At 39.8% G+C, this 22,933-nt stretch overlaps 1 protein-coding gene across 3 annotated transcripts in view; it reads right to left on the bottom strand.

The window, feature by feature from the left end:
* igdcc4 (immunoglobulin superfamily, DCC subclass, member 4) overlaps positions 1 to 18,021 on the bottom strand; it is a 62,529-nt gene extending 44,508 nt beyond the window's left edge. For all 3 annotated transcript variants that reach the window (XR_006399409.1, XM_044337580.1, XM_044337688.1), the window contains exon 1: positions 17,689 to 18,021. Coding sequence is in view for 2 of the 3 variants with exons in the window: in XM_044337580.1 (XP_044193515.1) it covers positions 17,689 to 17,755 (67 nt within the window). In the remaining variant the exon portion in view is untranslated. The remainder of the gene's footprint in view (positions 1 to 17,688) is intronic.
* Positions 18,022 to 22,933: the final 4,912 nt, after the last annotated feature.

Below are 22,933 nucleotides of genomic sequence, written 5' to 3'. Positions count from 1 at the left end.
GTCCACTGGTCCCTATCCCCTGAATGTGCACCTCCCTGGTATGCCATTGAGAGTTCTTTATGTAGATCTATGCATCCTATTCACTTTATCACAGCTAAGCTGACAGCAGATGAACAATCTCACCCAATACTGTCTCATATGGAGTGGTTATGGAGGAAGATTACAGCTATTTGTGAAGTGGATTTGCACCATCACTGCACCACGGTGCAGATGCGGTTTGACAAGGGGGTTGAGACTCTAGGAGATATGTATGAGGGGTGCTCCATTAAGTCTTTTGGCACTCTTAAAGAGACATTTAACTTGCTTCAAAATCAGTTCTAGAGGTATTTACAACTCAGACATCTGTTAGTCCAAACTTTTGGTTCCATTTCTATACCTCCCCCTAGTGCAGACACCCTATACACATACTAGAGGTCTTTGGTAAAGGGCATGAAGCTTCTCGCTATTACTTAATCCCTTTGAACTGCTCAAATAAATCAGCCTTTGCCATGAAAGTGGTGTGTGAAGCTGACATGGGATTTTGTTCATAGATGAGGCATGGAGCCTTATTCTGAGGAATTTTAGAAAAATGTCCAGAGAACTTATAACTAGACTTGTTCAATTTAAGATCCTGAATAGAGTATACTGGACTCCATCCAAACATCATAGGGTTAAGTTGAGAGACAGCCCTGAGCGCTAGAAATACCAGTAGGATGAGGGCACTCTGATGCACATGTTATGGGACTGCCCTTACATGCATGACTTTTGAAGAGGAGTGTACGATCACATTGAGCGAATTCTCAGATGTAAAATCCCTTTGTCCCATACTCTTGGTGTTCTGGGTGACCATTCTCTTCTTAGGGATTTATCACCATCAGATGCAGAGAGGGTTCAGATGGTCCTAATGATGGGCCGCAAGCTCATTATGTGTGAGTAGAGATCCCCGTCTGCTCCCTTTGTGAACGTCTGGTTTAGTCAGCTCAGCAAGGTGGCAGCATTAGAGTCTATCCTTTAGGCTCATGAATAGGGTAGCCTGATATCTTCTAAAATGAAAGAAGTGGGAATCCCATATTTAAGACCCTAATTGAGTTTGTGGCCTAGCCTAGCTCCTCCTGTAACCAACTTACACCTGTATTCACTTTTCAAACACTTACTTGGTGTAGCTTGTGACATTCTACCATCGATGACAGTTTGAGTCATACACTGTGAATGTATATATATTTTTGCTTTTTTTGTTTTGTTTGGTTTTGTTGTCTTTTCTTTTGTACCGTGTAGGTTCAAAAAAATGCCAATAAAACTTTAATCGTAAAAAAAAAACCCAAAAAAACCATAATATTGAAAGAACGTTGAAAATGACAGCAAATTAACTAATTGTCATGGTATCATGAAACAAAAATACTCAATCAGTATGTTTTTCCTACTGCACTTTGCAGCCAGATGTTTTCTGCAGTTTCCATAGTCTTTGAATTACTGTATATGACCTTCACAGTATGGTGTAATCGCGTTTTTTTCCCCTCTATCTTACAAAAGTAAGTGCTGTGAGAGACATTTTTAATTAATTTCTGTGGAAAACATGATGGTGGGAGAAAAGGGTAAAAAATTATAGATGATCATAGGAGAAAAGATAACTAATGAAAAAAGAAGAAGGTAAAGATCAAGAGAGAGACATAGATCGGAGATAGAAAAAAAGTTGAAGACTGACTATCTTGAATGACGTACATGACAGCACTTAATTATCTTTTATGAGGAGGGCGGTAAGCATGAGAAACACAGGGAAAAACTTGAAATGAGTAAGGGTCAATAGTAGCTCTACATTTTGTTGCACTGCTTTCAGAAGACTACAGATATCAGCCCATGCATTTTCAATGATTACTGCTTTTAAAGCACACATTTTTCGTCATACATTATGCACTAACATCTGTTTCATAATCTGTGTGAGACCAGAGGCAATCCTTATCCTTGTAAATGGATATTAAAATTACACTCAATACTATATCATTGCAAACTTAACAAAAAATATCTATTGAACATACTTCCCTTAGGAGAGAAGTGGAAAGACTGCTAATCAAACCTCAGGGTCATGTGGATCTCTTCAAATTATGATCATTTAGGTTGAGTAAGTTGCAGTTGTAATAAAACATGTCTTTACAGTAAATGATGGTAATATAATTGCTTACTTTGTGCATCTCCATCTTAGTATAGGTAATTTCAGCTGTATGAAAAGGGAGGCACACACAATGTAAACATGTTGTAAGAAAGAAATTAAATTTGAAGAGAATAAATCACGACTGCAAACAGTGCATCTCCGTATGTATCTATCATATCCCTGATGGTTACTTGTTTCTCTTATATCCTGCTTATATAAGTCTATATTTGACAAATGCAGTCATGATTTGCAAAACTGCGTCTCAACAATTTGGCATTTTTGAAGTTGTTAGCTGCCTCATGATAGTTTGAAAATCATCTGACCTGGCAAATACTGTCAATTGAGTTTAAGTCACTTCAAATGTCTTTTTCTTGAAGTCATTGTACAATTTTATGTGTACTTGTGTACATTTAAACTTCCTGTCCCTCTAGTTGAACTTGAAACCTAGTTGTGAATACAGCTTAGAAACAATATTTTCTCACATACATACATAAAGACAGAGGCACACGCACATACACGCGCATAGGCAGGTTTCCTTCAGCTTCTCTTTCTCTGGCGTTGGATTAATTAAGTTAATGGGAGATGGAATTTTTTCCTTGATTAAATGAGGCCTGACCCCCCACCATCACTTCCTGATGAAGAGGCTGGGTAATGCTGAGAAAGGCTGCACAGCGCTCTGGCACACACACACACACACACACACACCTGCCATGGAGATAACATGCATGCACACACGTGCACCCAAAATCAAACACACATGCAGACATACAGGCAGACATGTTAATAACACTAAAACAGGCATACAGTCTTGTAGGAACAGAAACACTCGCCTACATGCACACTAACACACACAGACACAGATCACCTCCACTGCTCCTCTCTTCCTCTCTACCATTTCAACTAATTAGGTCTCATTAAGTCATTAAAACGTTAGCAGCCATTTCCCAGCTCACTGCCAATGGTTTCACTTGGCGAGAGGTTGGGATCATTCTGTGTTGGATATGTAAGCCATTACACCTCATAAAACTGAAGTAGAGGTGTGATGAGTAACGTGCTAAAAAGAAAAAGAAAGCTGGAAAACAGTAATTTACTATTAGAAAGGTTTAGACACTTTAACCTCTGTAAAGCTAATTATAATAAAATGGATAAATAAAATGTCAGTGTCCAACCTAGAAAAGTTGCTGTAACATTTTCTGAACCAAAGACTAACATGACCTACTATATTTTTAAAAAGAAGGCATGGTACGCATATCACATATTTCAAGTAATGGCTATTTCATCTGGGAATAAAACACACACACACACACACACACACACACACACACACACACCAGAAACCTCAACATGCCCTAGATTTGTGGCCATGTACTGCTCACACACACATTTCTCTAACATGTACCCACGCACGCACACCCATTATAGCACACACAGACACATACACACCCACACAGTAACTGTCAGTATCTCATGAGGAGACAATGTGGTGAAGAGGGGGGATCCGTGAAGTGGCCATTTTGCCATTTTACTGTACAAGTGGGAGCTGCTGGATAGGACAGGGTACACTCTGGGATATAGTAGCGGCTGTGCAGTCTCGCTGAGCTCTAGTGAATGGATTGTGATGGCACTGCGCCAAGAGGTTCATAGCTTACTCTAAGTAGAGAGAGGACAGTGGTTTACAAAAGGGAGAGAAGAGAACAGAGAGATGATGATGAAATAGAAACAGTCTGACAACAGAAGACAATCAAAGATAGAGAAAAAGAAATAAAGAAGCAAATATATCACCCATGAATGATACTCAGTAACAATTATCATACTTTGTCTAGAGTAAGAGTGCAGTGGTGGTATGATACTCAAGATTTTGAAAAAAAATGATGTTTGGTGTACCTCCATACTACTTCCATATGGAGAAACTGATAGACTGAAGACTGATTTGTTGTCCCATTCACAATGAAAAACATGAAAAAGAGAGACAGAAACAAAACACACACAGAGGCAAAAAAACATAGTGTCTCTGTCTGTTATTCAGAGAGAGAAAAAGAGAGAAAAGCCTGGAGAGATGGAGAAGTTGGTAGGGCAGTGCTCTCAGTACCATCAACACTTATTCCGAAAGTCCATTTCTGTTAATGGATCACCTATTCACAAAACATTTGGGAGAACAGAAGGAGAAAGAGGAGGAGTAGGAGGAGGAGAGTGACCTGGCACAGCCAATATTTCACCCGGCCCAGCACACTGTCAACAGAGACCGGACACCCCATGACCCAGAGGCCACAGCTCAGGTTTCCACAGCCTCTAAAGTGAAGCTATACAATACACCAGGCCTTTCATGAACTACAGATACCCATAAAGAGGCTGAGCTAAAACAGCCCCCCAAAAATTCATGTTAAGAATTTTCTTTTTATCTAATGCCCCAGAATAACATATGTTGCTGTTGGTAGCTGTTTTTGTGGTGATGCTGCTTGCTATAAATTTCACAAGAGAAAGAATTAAGTTTAGCCACTCCTGTCATACCCACCTGTGCATTCCTATTAGAACCATGTCTGTGTAAACTGTTTATGAATCTGACTTCTGTTTTCCACAGTTGTTACTTTGTCCTGATATGTATATTATATTGACTTTTATATATTTTCCTGGGTATATTATGAAGTGGAAATGAATGACTTTGTACAGGCATTAAAAACAAGGCAGAGTCTATGGCTGCACTAATAGCAATGCTTTCAGCTAAATGTTAACATCAGCATGCTGACATGCTTACCATGACAGTGTTAAGATGCTGATGTTTATCTTTAACATGTTCACTATCTTAGTTGAGCATGTTAGCATGCTAACATTAGCAAATTGCCACTAAACACCAAATGCAGCTGAGGCTGATGCGAATGTCTTTAGTTTTATGGGTATTTGATGGTGCTAAAAGAAAACTTAAAGGATCACCAAAGTGATTACAGAACATGGATATCTTTACCAAATTTCATTGCAATGAATCTAATAGCTGTCATGATATTTCACAAAAAAACTAAATTGTCAACTTCATGGTGTTGCTAGAGGAAAAGTTAGGGTATCACCAATATCAGTAGGTTTCATCCTCTTAGGGGCAAGAATGTCTGTACAAAATTTCCTGGCAATCAATGCAACAGTTGTTGAGATATTCCAGTCTGTGTCGTGGGCCAACCAACAGGCCAACACTGCCATGCATAATGTGGCTAAAAAACTGTAAAAGTACCACAGTGTTGCATGAATAAGACTTATGTGTCAAGCAGGCTGAAGGGTTTTTAAAAAAATTACTAAAGGTGGAGAGGATCGGGTAATGTAAAGAGAGTATACAGGACATAAAGAGAGATCCAGAAAGACAGAATGAAATAGAGGACTGAACAGCGCAGATAAGATTAGGACATCCTTGAGACTCAATTGAAAGAGAGCGGGAAAATGTGATTACAGACGCTTTTGTGAAGAGGGACCACTGAAGCACTCAAAAGCAGTGATAACCAGATTGCCATGCACATCTCATAAATTGACACAGAGGCAGTAGATAATTGCTATGAGCCTTTCCTGAATGATAGAAATATATTGTATCGTGCAAATAGGTGATATATGTCTCAGAAAAACAGGATTACAGGACATCACTATACACTATAGTGTGATTGAAGGCACTAAGGAGTTTACAGAAACACCAGGAAAACTCTGTATGCCACAAACCTGAAACCAAACCTGAAACCAAACTCAACTAGTGCTTGTCTTATTGTTTCAGTGTTTGTTTGCTAATACTATATCAATAACAACAAGGTAAAAAATAGCCCCAGCGCTTATATGTGCTTGCGGCTAAAAACTACCTGCCATCTGAATAAATCGATATTTTGAGGCTGCAGTTGTGATAATCTGGGCAGAGAAGCAGCACGCTGTTAAACCCTACAGGGAGAATGAGATTCTCAGGTTTTGGTATGCAGGTGGAAATGCCTGGGCAATAACAGGAGACAAAAAGTCTCAAACAGTGAAAAACAAACCTCACTACTATCTAAATATTTAGGCTTTTATCTCAAAGGCTTCATCTTTGACTTTCCATGCAAAAAATGTTTGTGCAATGCTTTCTGTAAAGCACTGTCAGGAGTCTGAAGTGTACTACATATTTAACCTTCCTGAGCCTTAACTCGCTCTGATGGCAAATTAAAACTCTCTGTTTACTAGTTAAGCAATGCCGCATACAGAAGCCTCGACATTTCACTGAATCCACAGTGAGGCTATGAGTCACTCAACAATGTGAACAGCTGCCGTGTCAGGTGTTAACCGTTCCAGCTGTGTTTCCTCCCATGATGATACACCAGGGTTCTTCTCACACCCAGTCATCTAACCGCAAACACACACACACACTTTCTCTTTCACTGTCAGAGAGCTGATACAATCAAAGATTGTAATTGCTCCTTGAGCACAAACCTGACTTTGGGCTCTGGAGTTTATACAGACAGACAGCACTGAAAAATTAATAGGAAAAAAATGGTTATATTTACTTTGAGGGTTGCGCTTTTTTCACTTCCTTAATTAAGTATTCTGCTGCTGCTGAGGATCCCTGGCCTCCAGATTGAGTTGAATATTGTAAATCTGTATTAAAATCCAAATGATTACCTCCCAAAAGCACATTATTGACATCTTAAGACAAGAGAAAAATTGTTCCCAAACTTGCAAAGTCTTTCTGTATTTGTCAACCTGCCTTTGCACCTGTCAGGCTGTACTTACATGTACAACAGCTCTAGTGTCCAACTAATGTGAAAAGTTTCCACATTTAGTAGTTAAAGTAATGAATAGGGCTGGATACCGAACTTCAATGCTTTTACGGCACTGATTGAATTGCTTCGATACTATCGAGTATTGAAAAATGCCTTATCATTCTGTACCAAATTTTGATACCTAAGGAGTGCACAGGCAGGCAGCGCCACTCATGCGGCGGTTGCCGCTAATAGAGCTGCCAAGTCTCATGCTTTGACCATGAGACACACAATTGACACAGATCTCACAATCTTATGCCACACATGCCTTTTCTCACACTATTGAGAAAAGGCATTGTTGTAAAGATGTAGAGCCCAACCACAAGAGTGTGTACAGCAGACCTAAGCTGGAGCCTCTTCTAGCCCTGGAAGAAAATTTTCCCTGCCGTCTTCCATGACCAGCTCACCGGGGGACAAAGCGAGGGATGCGGCGGCGTTCCTTGCTAGCATTAGCTGCTTTCAGGCCCTTTCTGCGCTACCCAGCCCTAGGGAAATAGTTTTTTTTATGTTATGAAACTGCTTTGAGTGTGTAAAAATGCCAAGGAGCTGAAAAATAAAACTCAAGATTTATGCCATAATGTGTAATGTAATTTTAACTTTGTTAAAGTTGATTTTATAAAATTGGTATTGAAAAAAGTATCGTTCAGGAACTGGTATCGAAGTCAATATATCAGTACCAGTATTGAAAATTTTTGAACAATACCCAACCCAGTCCTTGTAATGAACCACAAACTTAACATTTACTCTTACTATTACTTATCATTCAGTGACCTTCTCCTCACAGCCAGTGGAATGACAAATGGCATACAAGTGCACAATGAAAAGAAGAGGGGTAGTGGTGAGACAAACATGGCTCCCATGTCCCATTGAATGTGTGTGTGTGCGTGAGTGCATGCGTGTGTGTATAAGAGGGAGAACGGAGCAGAACAGAGAACGAGGGATAGAGAATGAGAGAGGGGGCGTACCAGTGCAGTCCCTCATGCCTCTCGCTCTATGTACAGTGCTCATTCATCCCAGTCTGGCTTTCTCCAATCACAGAGCAGCATTCCTGCAAGCAGGGCCTCCCAGCAGCATGGGGCCTCCACATGGCCATGTCAAGTGCCAGGCCCACTTGCATGAGTCAACAAAGCTGGCAATAAAACTAACATGCGAGTAACACAGGAGATCCGAATCAGAATCTGTTTATTCATGCAGCAGCGCAGTGAATGTACAGGAATTTGTGCTGGTGACATTGGTGCATGAGATGGTATACTGGCAATGTAAAGGTTCCCAGTATGTAGAGACAGTATGTGGGATATAGTGGTCAGCATAATAATGGACAACACAGATGTGAATAAAAGAGAAAACACAAAGGCAGACATTTGGAAAACAGTCTAAAAACACTCCCCTCTTCCTCAACGCTCCCTGACGCTGCTCTTTGAAGTGAGGCACATGGACTATATAATGCTTGTGTGCAAGGATCAGGGTTGAGCATCTCACACAAGGTCAGAATGATGGATGGGACTGCTATATGACACTACTTGGTACATGCACTGAGGAAGGGCATACTGCACTGAGCAGGCCTCACATATTATGCTTGCACTATGGTTCTCAATAATGACATTTTCCATCACAGATTTGATGGAGAATTCCTCTCACTGAGTAATATACAGCATTTGAATGAGAACTGAAGGATGTATGTGTGCTCAGTATGAATGCAGAAATAATTATTCAGGCGTTTCATTAATGTGTGATCTTTATTGTGTGATGGTTATATGTGGTATTAGTGATCAAGAAGTTAAAGCACCATTTACTGCTGCACCTGCACTATATTTTACAAGCCTCATTTGACTTCTACTGTAAGCATGTGGATTTCCAGGACTACCTTTCCCTCTGCAGCATGTAGTGTCACTTTTGGAATACTGTAACTCCACAGCTAAACCACAGCTTGAGGGTGCCATTGCAATATTTATCTATATTTATCCACACCTACATGGTCACCTCCAGTGCTACTCCTCTGCTCTAATGTGACCAAGCAGACAGCGGGGAGGAATGGAAGGAATGTGGCGCAGGTTAGTTGACCAAGTGAGCATCGCCAGACCAACTTCTCACCCACACACTGATAGTACTGAACTTAGAGCTGGGCGATATGGCAAAAAATATGATCACGATAATTTTTTCCATATTGATCAATGTAGACATTTATAATGATATGTATTTTGATAATGCTGCCATTTGAAAAGTATCCTGATAATGACTGAAGTCTGAAGAAACAAGAGGGTTCATCAGTTAAATTTTAGAATATAAAAAATAGAATAACATAATGTAAACATTTAACTGTGCAAACATGGCTTGGTTTAGAATATATTTTGTGATAAAAGAATAAATTGAATGGCCGCATTGAACTTTGCAAACATGTTTTATCGGCCTTAAAATAAAACATGTTAGCTTGCTTTGTAACTTGAATATATACTTGGACTGAGGCTGGTGATGGCTCAAAGCTTGCTCAAATTATTTACTGTACCACTGTGACATTACTCGAAGCATCAGCTCAAAATCACATCATGTGAAGTTATCAATTACCCTATGTAGCAAACCTCAGTGACCTAGTAAGCCAGCAGGATGAAATATTGCACAACCTGTGAGTTGCATCATTGCAGTTGTAATATCTATTTGTGCTCCCGGGATCAAAGAATTAATAGATAGCAGCATTACCAAAGAGCAACTTTTCACAGCATGACACACCAACATTTGATCTCTATATGCAGTGGAGGTGCAACAACGTGCAAACCAAATAAATTCAGCACACTACTTTGAACATCCCAAGAGAGCAAATCATTTGAATTCACAGTAGGCAAAATCGAGCTCAAGACTTCCTTTCCTTTCATGCAAACACTTATGTGCTTAAACCTGCAGTGCGGAACTTTTGTCTCCCCCTCATGGCAATTAGGGTAATTACTAAAAGACTGTTGACACATTCTTTATGATGTATGCCGACCGGCTGGTCTCACCCAGCCAGCAGCTCCTTACAGCTTCAAAACTTGGGGCAAATTTCAAAAGAGGCGTTATTTAGATAAACTTACCACATAATGGGAATCTAAATGGTTACTTTCTCACCTGAAAAATATTAAAACTTAATAAGTGACATATTAACAGTCCTACAGCGAGAATTACAACAGCTTTTAGCCACGCATACCCAGTATGCCTCGTGGTCCGGCAAAAATACCCAAGCACTGGTTGGGATGGGTTGGGATGCCAAACATGACATAATGTCCCCAGCAATCTGAGGGGAAACCAGTCATTGCTGGTTGACGAAAAATGCATCATTACTGGTGCACCAGCACAGGAATGTCATACCAGACACCAGATTTTACAACTTGGTGAAATACAGAGAGATTTATCTGGAGATGAGAGGCTTAATCAGCATTGTGTGAACTCGTTTGGCAAGGTTTTGAATGTAACGGACATTCATTTACATGTAAAAGTCATGCACTCCAGCTTTAAGACTGCCTCCCTGGCAGCATGAATTGGCACACACAGAGCACCATAAAAATCAACATATTCACTGCACAAATATACCCAGCTGAAACTCGGCCCAGGGCATCTTTAAATAATATGCATCCTAATTTAGCATGGACTCTCTGGGGAGGGGATCAAGATGCACTCACAAATCGCAGCTGACACACCCACGCTTATACAAGCAAGCAGGCACACAGGGTGTATGTAGCTACCTCAGCAAACACACACACATGCAGATACTTAATTCACTGCTAATGTGTAATGAGCTATTCTCCACAGGTACTGCTGTCCGACATGCTCCGGTTTTAAGTCTCAAGAGATCTAGGTATGTATGTTTGCAGAAATACTGAATGAGAAAGTAGAGTGCAATAAGTTTGGGCCCACACAAACAACACTATCAACTAGAATATAGTCATTAAAAGTACAATTTACATAAATACGCCATTTACATGAAATTAGAAATGCATTTACATAAAGCCATTAAGGGTGTATGTTCACAAAGAGAAGATCACTCTACAGTGTAAAGGCCAATTCAACCCATACTGCAAACCGCATACATCCCTCTACAAATCCAGTGTTTAATATTCTGTAGCTGCCACTATACGGAAGACTGAACAGCTGGCCCTCTGCTGTAGACACAACAAACTGGAGCTGAACACACTCAAAACATTAAATATGATGGTAGAGTTCAGGAGGAGACATGGACAACAATTCTTAGGGGACCTAAAGGTGGATACCGACATTGACTCCAGCATATGAGGAAAGCATATGAGCAAAGGATACATTTGCTGCAGTGGCTAAAGAGGTTCAACCTGCCACAAAAACTGTTTACTGAATTCTACATGATAATCGTTTATTCTATACCATTTTTGTTCTGTAAAGAATGTGTTTCTCTGTTAGTCCGTATGTGTTTTTATGCAGGAACACTGAGATCAACAACTCCTTGTATGAGCGTGCAAACTTGGTTGATAGATAAACTTGATTCTAATTCCAGTTTTTAATGCCCCTTTGGTACCAAGTATGAAAAGGTAGAATGAAGGATTACAACTTAAAGCAACACAACAGTTGTTCGCTTCCTGCCTAGAGATGTTGTACATGAGAGGCTGGGGGGGGGGGGGTCTGAGTATTCGGCAAACTAAACCAAGGCCAATGCAAGAGAATATTGGAAAAGAAAACTCCAATGTGATGCCCATGCTGCTTTGTGTCTGCTGAATGTGTAAATTAATTGCCAACATTTTAGCCATACAGTATGAATTTTCTGATGGTAGATATCAAGGTTTAATGCTATTCACAGCTGCTGTTGCACAGTGCAGTTCCAAGCTGCTTTGATGACACCGCTGTAAGAGTTTGTTATCTGGTTTGTTTTGGTAACTTGTTTATGTACCTTGAAATCTCCAACAATAAATTATTAACCAGCAAATTCAACATTTGGTCTCACGATGCTTTGCTTGATATTGCTCAGTTGTCTTGACAACCCGAGCTTGAAGGTAATATAATGCAAGTAAACAGAGAAATGAAGATGAATTAGAAGAATATAGAGAAATAGTCTATTTTAATTTTTGTGTAGTGAAAGTTTGTTGGTTTGTTGTGTTGGTCTATGAGTCAAGAAATCCCTGTTTTGTTCCGCACAATTCAGTGAAGCATACAGGAGGTGAAATGGTCATGCAGTATGTCATTAAACTTTATCGCAGTGAGGCAACTTTTGTGCCGGTGATACACAACTTCATTGTGCTGCATACCATAATTTGTGCCTTTTGTGGTTGACCTTGAACTGAACATTTCATGAGACATCAAAATTATGAAGACATTATACACTTGTTCAAAAGGTATTTTAATAACGGTACAGTGTTTGTGACATATCAACCTCACCAGATTCAAAATATCCTCCTCTGAAACTGTGCTGAGCCGAAAATGTAACCCCTTGTGTAACTTTACATCTCCATGATATTTAAGCTAGAGAATGGACTTTGCCCCAGAGTACTCTGGTTCAGTGTGTGGAATAAATGGTTGACTCAAAAAACATCTCCCTCCCACCACTATTCCTAACACTGCACAGGGTCACATAAGCAGTAGGATTCCTACAGGCTAATTTTCCTAGGGTGCTCAGTGGAAATATTAACTTTATATGAAACAGGCTGCTGAGATGACCCATGACAGTGTTGTTTTGCCTAGAACAGTAACTCACAGGGTAGATGTTGAGTTGTAGAGTTATCCATCTATTGTACACTAAGAGACTGTAATTTAATCCTTCCTAGAGCTGAAAGCATGCAGAGGTAGTCTAAGGTACTTTCAAAGCATGCTAAAATAAGACATCAGCAGTGTGGTGATGTTGATGGGCTCGCTCACAGCCTTCGCAGGCATGTCAGGCGCAAGTGAGCAAATGCTGCTCTTTTGGATACCTTTATTTTTAATGAAAATCATCATAGTATTCACCTCAGTAGCTAAACTGGGAAGTAGAGTTACACTGTATCACATATTCAGCTGTCCACATTATTTCACTTTGTCTGTCTTCAGAAGGTAATGTAACACATTAAAACTAGCATAAGGAAGCTGTGATAAACACATAACCACAACCACGTGCCATTGAGGGCCAAGAATCTGCAGGTTTTCATTCTAAACTTAATTTACTTTTCTAGCTTCAGGGTCAACATTTCTCCTGAGTCATTAAGTCACCACCCACACAGGCTCTCTTTAATTTTCTTCAATTTAATTTCATAAAATGAAAATAAAACTAAAGTAAATGTAATTGGGGCTTAAAACCCAATGAAATTAAATGCATGGCAAGAAGAATTTGCCGCTGGGGCTTAAAAAAGTGTGAATGACTTTAAAGGCACTGAAACAGCAATTAGAACTAACTCATTTAAGCTTTTTCTGCCTTTTATTTCATTTATTTAATTATTTTTGCAGCATAACATGTTAATAACAAGGCAATGAAGCCATTTCTCTGCTGAAAAGGATAAAGAGTGGCCCGACACTTTGCTGCAAACAAGATACTGAGATTTTTGTCCATTTTATCTTTGATGCAAATATCTTTCATCTAATCACTGACACACGCATGAGAGTTTGAAGAGACCTCTACAATGTGCAAGGTGATGGTTACATGACCATCAGAGGTAGAAAAAGGCATCGGTAGGCTGACTTGCTATGCTTGCTTCAAGATAAAAGCCTTACACTCAGTTTTGTTTTTTTTCACGTGAGTTCACCTTTCAGTGGGTTGTTTGCATGTTCTTGGGTGCTCTGATTTCCTCCAAGACATGCAGGATAAGCAGTTTAGAGAAAGGATGGTGCCTGATTGCAGAGAGAAAATTAATATGAAGTACCTTTCCCCTTAATGAAGGCACATCACACTATTGCTGCTCCAGTGGAATTGTGCAGTAACCAACAGCTGGAGACTGCTGGGCATCAACCAGGCAGTAATGTATATGTGAAAGAGTTAAACTGCACAGCGCAGAAAAGCATCATGAGCCCAATCAGCACTTGCTGGGGAAAAAAAGACTGCTGCGACATTTAATGACACTTAATGTGAACTGTTAGAATGTTACTTCATACAGACAGTATACACTCTTGATTGTATACACTCTTTCTAACACAGTACATCCAGTTTTTCACATAATCTGTGTTTCCAGGGTAAATCAACTCATGTGGCATTCTCAGTTAGTAGTGCCAATACTTCCTGATGCAACTGTTCCTGTGTTTACATTTTTCATGTGCACATAAAAAGGCCAAGGGCGTTACAATAATCAGATTCATTAGCTCATAAAGGCTTGCAGAACTGCAGATGTTTTTTTTATTATGTCCATTAATAACTGTGCCATGCTGTAAGTCTGTGAATACACAGACACTTGGGGCTCTTTCCTTTCATTCATTTGGTTGTGATATGATAAGTCCAGCTGACATATTTTCATTTGATATTTAGAATGGACAAAACAAGCTCTTTGTTTGTGGATGTAGCAATGGCCCTTGCCCTCCAATTCGCCCTACCAGCACCCGCCAATTCATCCCTGTCCCAGAATCACCCCCCCCCCAATCCTCCCCCCCAACTCACCAGCTTCAGTTCCCACAAAACGCCCACTACCACCAACACCCACCACACTCATGCTCCAATTTCTGAACCTAACAAAAAGCACATAAAGACAAACATGCACACACCAAGTCACCCTCAATGACTGTGTTGTTAACTGGTCTTGGTGATGACTAATAACAATGCAAAGTAATTATTTGGTAATCATACATGAAAAATACTAATCTGCTCATTTAATCACAATGCATGGTACTGCTGTCAGTGTTTTACGGAGCTCATTAATACAAATGTGGCTTTTCATTTAAATTTAAACCCTTTTTGATGGCAATTCCTAAATATTGCTGTCCCATTCTGTGATTTAATGTTCTTTTAATCATTGTATAAATTCAAAAGCTTTCATGTCAAAACTGTTTGGTACCAACTTTCAGTGATAAATCTTACAGTGCAAATAAATCAATTTCCTCTTCGCTCTTATCACAGATAACCTCCATCAGAATCGCCATTTACCTCCACAAGATTTCATCACCTGGATGTGATCGCCCCCAGTGTGGCACTCACTCTTCTGTCAGTAGGATCCCAGGGGGAGTAATTCCTTATTCTGTCTCTGCAGGAGTCTGCAGGGCAGGGTAATCTAACTCTATATAAATTGTATCCTCTGACCTTCTACTACTATATCAGATGAAAGTCAAGGAGGTATACCTCTAGTTGCCTCCCTTTTAAAGCCCTTAAATGCATAATTGAACAATGAATAATGGAACTTATGTAATAAGATTACAGTATATCTCAAAGGGAGGTGGCGCCTCCCCAGATGCACTTAAGTACTTTAGAGCTTCTAATATTCATTCCGCCACGCTTGAATTTTCAGCGCCACACCAATCCTTGCACACAATAATGCTTTATTTCTCATCATCGTATCATCATACTGGCAGCAGTCACTGCAAAGTACATCATATTAGAGATCCAGCAGCATACGCATATGCTTTGAAAAACTTTAAACAGTACAGCTACTCTAAACACAAATCCACTGGCCGATGAGTAAGAGTGAAGTGATGGTAAGCCAAGATGTCTTCTATTTGTGATAAACTTTGTGTTTACATACAGTATGTGTTGTTTACAGTAAGACTAAGTAAATCTATAAGCAGAGATGTGATCTTCTTTAATCGATCAGAGCTTTTATAGTGAGGCCATGGGCTCAACAACCAATCGACCAGTACAACATATCAGCAGTACAAGAAGAAATTGTGGACACAGGTGTTACAGGTATTAGGTGCAGGAAGTTAAAGGTAGTCAGATGTTTTTGTGTACTCGTCCTCACATCTAGACATGTAACTGAAATCAAAGTTATGTTATGCAGCAGGACTTTTTTCAGAGGTGCTGTTCACATGGCACAAAACCTTATTTGTATTATGTCTGAATAAACATTACAAAAAAGGGTGTGAGCCACTTCTCAATTCATATATTAATTTTGTCTATACTGTAAAAATCAGAAAATTGTGAAAAAAAACACCCTTTATAATTTCCCAGAACCCAGTGTGGCATCTTCAAATTCCTTGTTTATCTGACCATCTGTCCATGACCCCAGAGATAACTGGTTTACTATCATATATGACAAATAAAAGCAGCAAATCCTCACATTTGAGAAGCTAGAACCAAACTGGCATTTGTGCTTGAAAAATGACTGAAATGACTACTCAATTATTTTATTTTCTCCCATGGACAAATCAACTAATCATCTGATTTAGCTCTAATTCAAGCTGTGAAACAATAAAGTAATATTCATTAGGAGTAAGATTAATTAACCATATCATTTGTCCAGCCTGAATATGAATACCAATTCTTGGAGTTCTAAGTCCAAAGAAGATAAATCTCAGAGTCCTCTCTCCCTCTCAAACACACTCACACAGTCCACTTGTCTGGCCCTTCAGCTCTTAACAGACAAGTGCCAACCTGTAAACATGTTGATGCTCAGAACGTCAAACTTTACGCAACTATGAACATTTTACTGTAAATGCAGTCAGGCAGCTGAAATTTGAAAGCGAAACACGTCTATGTAAGAGTTTGTTACATGTTCAAGTACACAGTCAATAAACTGATGAGACGGGGTTTCATTTCATCCTAATTTCACTCCCTAAAGTCTGCACAAAGATAATGTGCATGTTAATGGGATTATTTTGCTTCACAACATGATCGTTACTATGTAACCTCAACACCTGTAGCTTGTTTCAGTGGTTTCATGCAGCCATGCATACAGAAATGTTCTCACATGTCCATGTTGCAAAACATCTGTAAATGCAGCCTATTTTAGTAAACTTGATGAAAAAAGTTTGAAGAAGAGAAATGCATAGCAGATTCAATTTTTTCAATTAAATATATATATATATATATATATATATATATATATATATATATATATATATATATATATATATATATATATATACTTTTCCTGGCCCTGAAGAGCAGTAACCTCCACTGACACTCAGGTCTTTGTCATGTAAATCCTGTGGCCAGGCTTTCACCCACTCGTCGCCTGGGTGGGCATAATTTCTTTCCTCTGCAATCAGCCGGCTTCCCCTCTCAGGAGTAACCACAATGTCTCTCTTATCAGCTCTCAGACGTATTTTTCTTCAGATTTACTAAGATCATCTATAGATAAAGATGATCGGTTTAATGACATTACTGCTCTTTCCACTAAATCCTCTCACTCAACTTTCTGAGCCATTGGCTAAAACCAGACGTCCTATACGCACAGTCTTTCTGGGTTATTAAGTGTGAGAAGGAAAAAAAAGTTGATATTTTATTGGCAAAGCAATCAGCACATTTAAGACTGAGCTGCTTCCAGGTCCAGGACGTTTTACTTCTGTTAAACCCCGAGACCGAGCCTACATGTCTTCATAATAAGCCACGTCCCCTGTTTGATCCGAAACTTCCCCGGTTGGTCCAAAGCCCGCTGGCAGCCCTGTGGCAACATTCAGGGCTGCTCCTTTGCTGGCAATGTGCAGCAACTCCGTAACGCCAAAGCCTATAGCGCGTCCTGAGAGACAGCCATGAAGTAACAATACACCCCTACTTCATAAGCACCGCACCGTAGAGGCCACATGAGGTGAACACAGAATACAGAGGGATATTTCACGGACCGTGCAAGGTGCAAATTCACCCAGTGACTCCCCTCTCTTTTATCATAGCCCACTTATGTCCTGAGTAACTGCACTTTAGGGTAATATTGAGTGGCCCACTGCCTCACACATGCACTCCCCTGAAAAACATGCACATGATTAAAGTGAGCTCTTTACCTTGCTTGGATGGACCACAAAACAGCGAAAGAAGACAGAACAGCCAAATTGTACTCTCCACCGCCATGTACAGCCTTTGATTTCCACCAGTGGGGTATAGCAGCGTGAGTCTATACAATCAGCTATACCGTTATAGCGACATGCATATGTTGGAATCCGCTATTGTCTCCGCCGGTGCGTAAGGGAGTCTCTGTGAATGTTTAGGTCTCTTTGGTTAACAGTCCCCTTGCTTTCCTAACAATAAGGTTGCACTAGTCGGGGGTGAGCCGTCGTGTCTCTCGGCGATTCAACGCCATGTTGCGAGCGAATGTTAAGTGTGTGGTTGCTGGTCCACACACGATACGCACACGCATGGACGCACACATGCGCGCGCACATATACGCGCACTGGCACGTTCACCAGACACTGGCTGGCTGGTCGATGCTGGAGTCCTGAAAAGCTGTCGGTGATTCTAACACACCCCTTCTTCCTCCTTTTTTTGTTCTACTCCATGCTTTCCACTAACACTTGCAAGATCCATTCAAAGCGGCTAAGCTGCTGAAAGATTTGCAATACCAAATTTGTCAAAACATATTTTACCCCAGGCGCCCTGTGTCTCTGTCTGGAATGATGAATTCGTTAGGGTAATGCTTCTTTCTGTGTCTGAGCAAAACGAAGTGTGGAGAGTGGTCTGGTTAAGCGGCTATCTATCTGTAATGACTGAATGAACCCAACATTGGAGACACCAGTGATGTTTATGAGCACTCACACATCCAAATACAAATGTGTCTGTGCAAACATCATCTTCTAATCACGCAAAATCAACACTCATTGATTCATATAGTTTAATATATCCTTACGTTTTTGGATTTTGCTCAGTGCGTATGATGCACCTTTGCACATGCACAATCGTGTATTCATGGCCGCATGAATGCTTGAGTGTGAGCAGGTCTGGGTAAAAAATGGAGAGCAGAGCAGGGAAGGCACATGTGCTCCCTTCGCAAGAACAGGCAAGAGGAGGAGGCAGAGGAGGTGGGGTGGTGTGGAGCACTGTGTGTGTGGGGTGTGGAGGGGGGGGGGGGGGGGGGGGGGGGGTACATCCCAATCAAACAGCCAGCTCGCCTCCTGCACTGTGTGTGCTGAGGGACCCACTGACTTTTGCATGCAAACACATAGCAAGAACCAGCTGGAGCCCAGCCTTCCCAGAGCAGACAAAGACTCGCCTCGTGTAGCATTCTCAGCATCACTGATACCAGGAGCATCCCTACATTCACCAGCATATAAAGATAGTGCTGGAGAGAAAAACAAAGGATTTAATCAGTCAGATATGGTTGTACAGCAGTACACATGTGGGGAGGGTCTAAGGATAGAGGGTGTTATATTGCTGTACAGATTGTAAAGGTAAATTTGTGATTTTTGATATTGGGCTATACAAATAAAATTTGACTTGACATGTACATCAGTGCTGCAACTTGTTACACTGTAATGAACAAAGGATTGTTCTTTGAAGTTGTAAAGAGCAAAATCCACCTTTTCACGATGTGATGTCAACTTATTGGTATAGCAAGAAAACCTCAATGGATTACTGCAGAGTTTTTTTTTGCACAATTTGAATAGTGAATTTAGTGAAGGATTTGTGCTTTTAAATATAGCATTTTTTATTCAAAAGTGATCTACAGCATTTAAGAGTAGAATGCTTTATGTATTGCCTACAACATAGAGAAAAAAATACAGGCGAATCATAAAAGGCTATAATGAGGAAGGTCCCTTTGGTAATAATGTCTTGTCCAGCCAGATTTCTTGTCTTTGCGTATTCATTTAATGCTGATATGAGATTGATTTGAGCTGATGAAATGAAATTGGATGGATGAATTTCCCAGGTGTCTGATTAAAGCAAATGTCTGGGCCATCGGATTATGTGATTGCATTGGAAAACCAATAGCATTGCTGTGTCCTCTGTGATTGTGGTCAAGCTGTAATTTCCCTGCTTCTCCTTTTTCCTCCCCAGCTGCCGTAAAATAATGAACACAAACTACCAGCTGCTCACAAATCACTCTACAAAGCTCTATGATTTGAATGCACAAACTAACTACAAGAAATAGCTTAGGTTCAATTGTGTCATAAAATGGTGACACTTCCCTATTAGGCTCAGGGTTTTAGCTGTGCGCCTCTGTCCGTCTCACTGTGTGTGTGTGTGTGTGTGTGTGTGTGTGTGTGTACTGCTCTGCTGTGTAGTTATTGTATAGAGTGTGAACAAATAAAAGCAGTACAAATGTGCAATGAAGGACAACATTACACAACATAAATGTAAGCTTATGTTGCAGTGCCAACAGTCCAGACAGACAGAAATGAAAGACTTGTGTCCCTTCAGAACCTCCAAAGGTGATCCAGTGCAGGGCACAACCTGGTCTGTGTTATGTTCTTAATTATAAGTAACCTGAGTCCCTTAAACCACAATCCAACTGAACATGCTGCAGCAACAGTTGAAACCCCATCTGCAATTTGTTACCCCCAACCGACATGGCTGGCCGTGCACTCTGGCTGATATGTTTTATGAGATCGGTAGCACTGCGATTGAACATTGGTGTCTCATGACCTATTTAAAGCAGTTTAGTACAAGATGATAACAATGTGCTCCAAGAATTACAGAACATCCTTCCAAAAAAGAAAAGCCAGGAGAGATGAACAAAAAAAAATGCGGGGAAAATCATTTGCACATTTGATGCTCTGCCCACTGAGACCAATTAGGATAGTAAACTTGTCTGGCTTGAGTCAAACAGCAAGAGGGTTTAGTAGTTTCTCTTGGCAGTAAGTGGTAGGTTGGTGTTGCTGTTTTTCTTTGAAAAACAAATTAGATTTTTATAATACAGACAATATTGTAAATGGCTCGTGAGGAGCTGAGCAACTCTGCTGCACTCCAGGAAGTGTCCATCTTGGTAACTGTTGTATTTACAATTAGAGAAAACATTTTTCTTCAAATAACTGCATGGCATGAGATAAAAAACTTGCTTTTAGTGCAACTACACTGTTTTGACAATATTCTTGAATTGGCTGACAAAGAAATCTGTTTTTTTATCAAAATACTGTCATGATCATTGAGTTGTTGTTTTTATGTCAACATTCATATTCAATTAGTATTGATTATAAAAAGTCACTTACATTTTCCACACAAAGATACAATATTATCCCATTTTGTTTTGCACATACTGTATGTTAAAGTAAAGGGTAAACCAACCACAAATAATATCAAGCTTTGGTATCTTTTTATGACTGTGCTACCTAATAGCATATTAGGTGTGCTGCCAAATGATGATATCATAGTGATTATATATGAACACCACCTTTAGAGAGCACATACTTTATGCTTATTGATAATCATAACACATGCATAAGGCGTTATAGATAAAGCAACATTAATTTAACCACAAGTATCTACTATGTAGTTATTATTACTTCTTTAATTAGAGATTTCATGAGTGTCTATTATTCTCTCAAGAACTAGTAAAGTGTAAAGAATATTAGTGATTTTATCATGAGGTCCGATAGCTTCTCTGTGCTGCAGGGGTATCTGAATTATTAAGTGCTCATATGGCAAAATATAGATACATGTACCATCATAATTACATATTCTTTTGATCATCTGAAAGGTGATTTAATACGTTCATTTTCATTATCCACAGTAGAAGTGGCTCCTGATGTTTGAGATGCAGTACTGGCTACATAAAGCAATCACATGGCTGTGTGGCATTCAGTCAATGCTACAATTACAGCCCCAATAAAATGTGTTGGTTAGCTGCCATTTCTTTGGTTCCATTATAATTTGGCCTTTCAATTAGTGGCCTTTCCATTTAAGAGGTATTCAAAGGAGCAAGAAAACGACTTTTTTATGTATTGTTTTACTGAGCTTCATTTAAATGGATCCCTTTTTAGGGACAAGCAGGTTTAAAAAAAGCTAGAGTTAAGGCACATATGAAGTTAAATAGCATAGTATGTGATGTAAAATAAAGCCAAAGATAATGGGATAATCAAATCTGCAGTTCCAAAAGTAGCAACTTCAGTAAGTAGTCCAGAAAACATAGCAGTTATAGTGGTTAAAAATTTAAAAAAATATTCAGTTGTCATTAGAGGCACTGATTGTCACCTTGCTTCTTCCCCTGTTTGTGTGTCCTTGTCTCCAGGACATAAGCAATGCAATCTTGAGACGATGAGGTGTGTGTATTTGAATGCTTAGTACAGTTGCCTCTGTGGTGGCTTGGCTGTCTTTCATCTTCGTCAAGGTCAGAGACACCCAGTTTAGTCAGACAACAGAGTGTCTCCTGAATAGGTGAGGAAATACCACAGACTGACTGACAGACAGAGAGAACAGTGCCCCCAGCTGGAGGTGCCGAGGAGAGACATCAGGCCAGACACAGGCATGCATCATTCATGTCATCAGTACAAAGGGAGACACGATGATCAGAATGCTGAGTGATCACAGGGCACAAAGCAAGATATTTTCTAGCAATAACCTTCTGTGAGAAGAACATTATGTATTTCATTGATTTTCCCTCCATTAGTTTTCTTTAGATGCTTGCAGTCAGTATTTAAGATAAATATAAGTAAGTATTTAAGATTTAATCAACTAAACCTTGGTTTTGATTTAGAAATAATAATTTCTAAATAATAATACAAAATAATAATTATATATCTGTGCTTCATTTCCAGCTGGGTTAAATCAAATACTGTGAAATGTTTAGTGAACAAACACTGTACGCTACGGTCCATGGTTCATGTTTGGATATGTAAATGAGGTTGGTGTATGATTGCCTTGCCACAATGTTATTCCACCTCCTTCCGCTGGAGGGGTGCCCTCTGCATGCTTGGTCTGGAGGAAAGTGTCTCCATAGAAACTAAGACAACGGTGGCACATGGGCTTAAAGGGTGACTGGGCAAATGTTTTTTTCTTTTTGAGGACAATGACTCTGGGGTGCACTGGCACTGGGCCGGAATTGAGAGCATCAAGCAGGGATATTGAGTGTTGAACAACAGACACGTATTTTTATCCCATTTAAAGTGCATTTACACACCCAGTCATGAAGATAAATAAATGTATTCATGTACCCAATAAGAAACAAGTAGACTAGCATGTGTGTGTGTGTGTGTGTGTGTTTTGCCCACGTGTGTGTGTGGTGGTGTAGTACCTCTAAATTTAATTTATAAATTAAAAAACTGACAACATTTAATTAAAACATTTTAGCACAGACTTAAAACAAAATGTGAAGCTTTT

Source organism: Thunnus albacares, chromosome 1 (genome assembly GCF_914725855.1).
Source record: "Thunnus albacares chromosome 1, fThuAlb1.1, whole genome shotgun sequence".
Lineage (NCBI taxonomy): Eukaryota > Metazoa > Chordata > Actinopteri > Scombriformes > Scombridae > Thunnus > Thunnus albacares.
The sequence above is the reverse complement of the archived record's forward strand: the minus strand, read 5'-3'. Positions and strand labels throughout refer to the sequence as shown.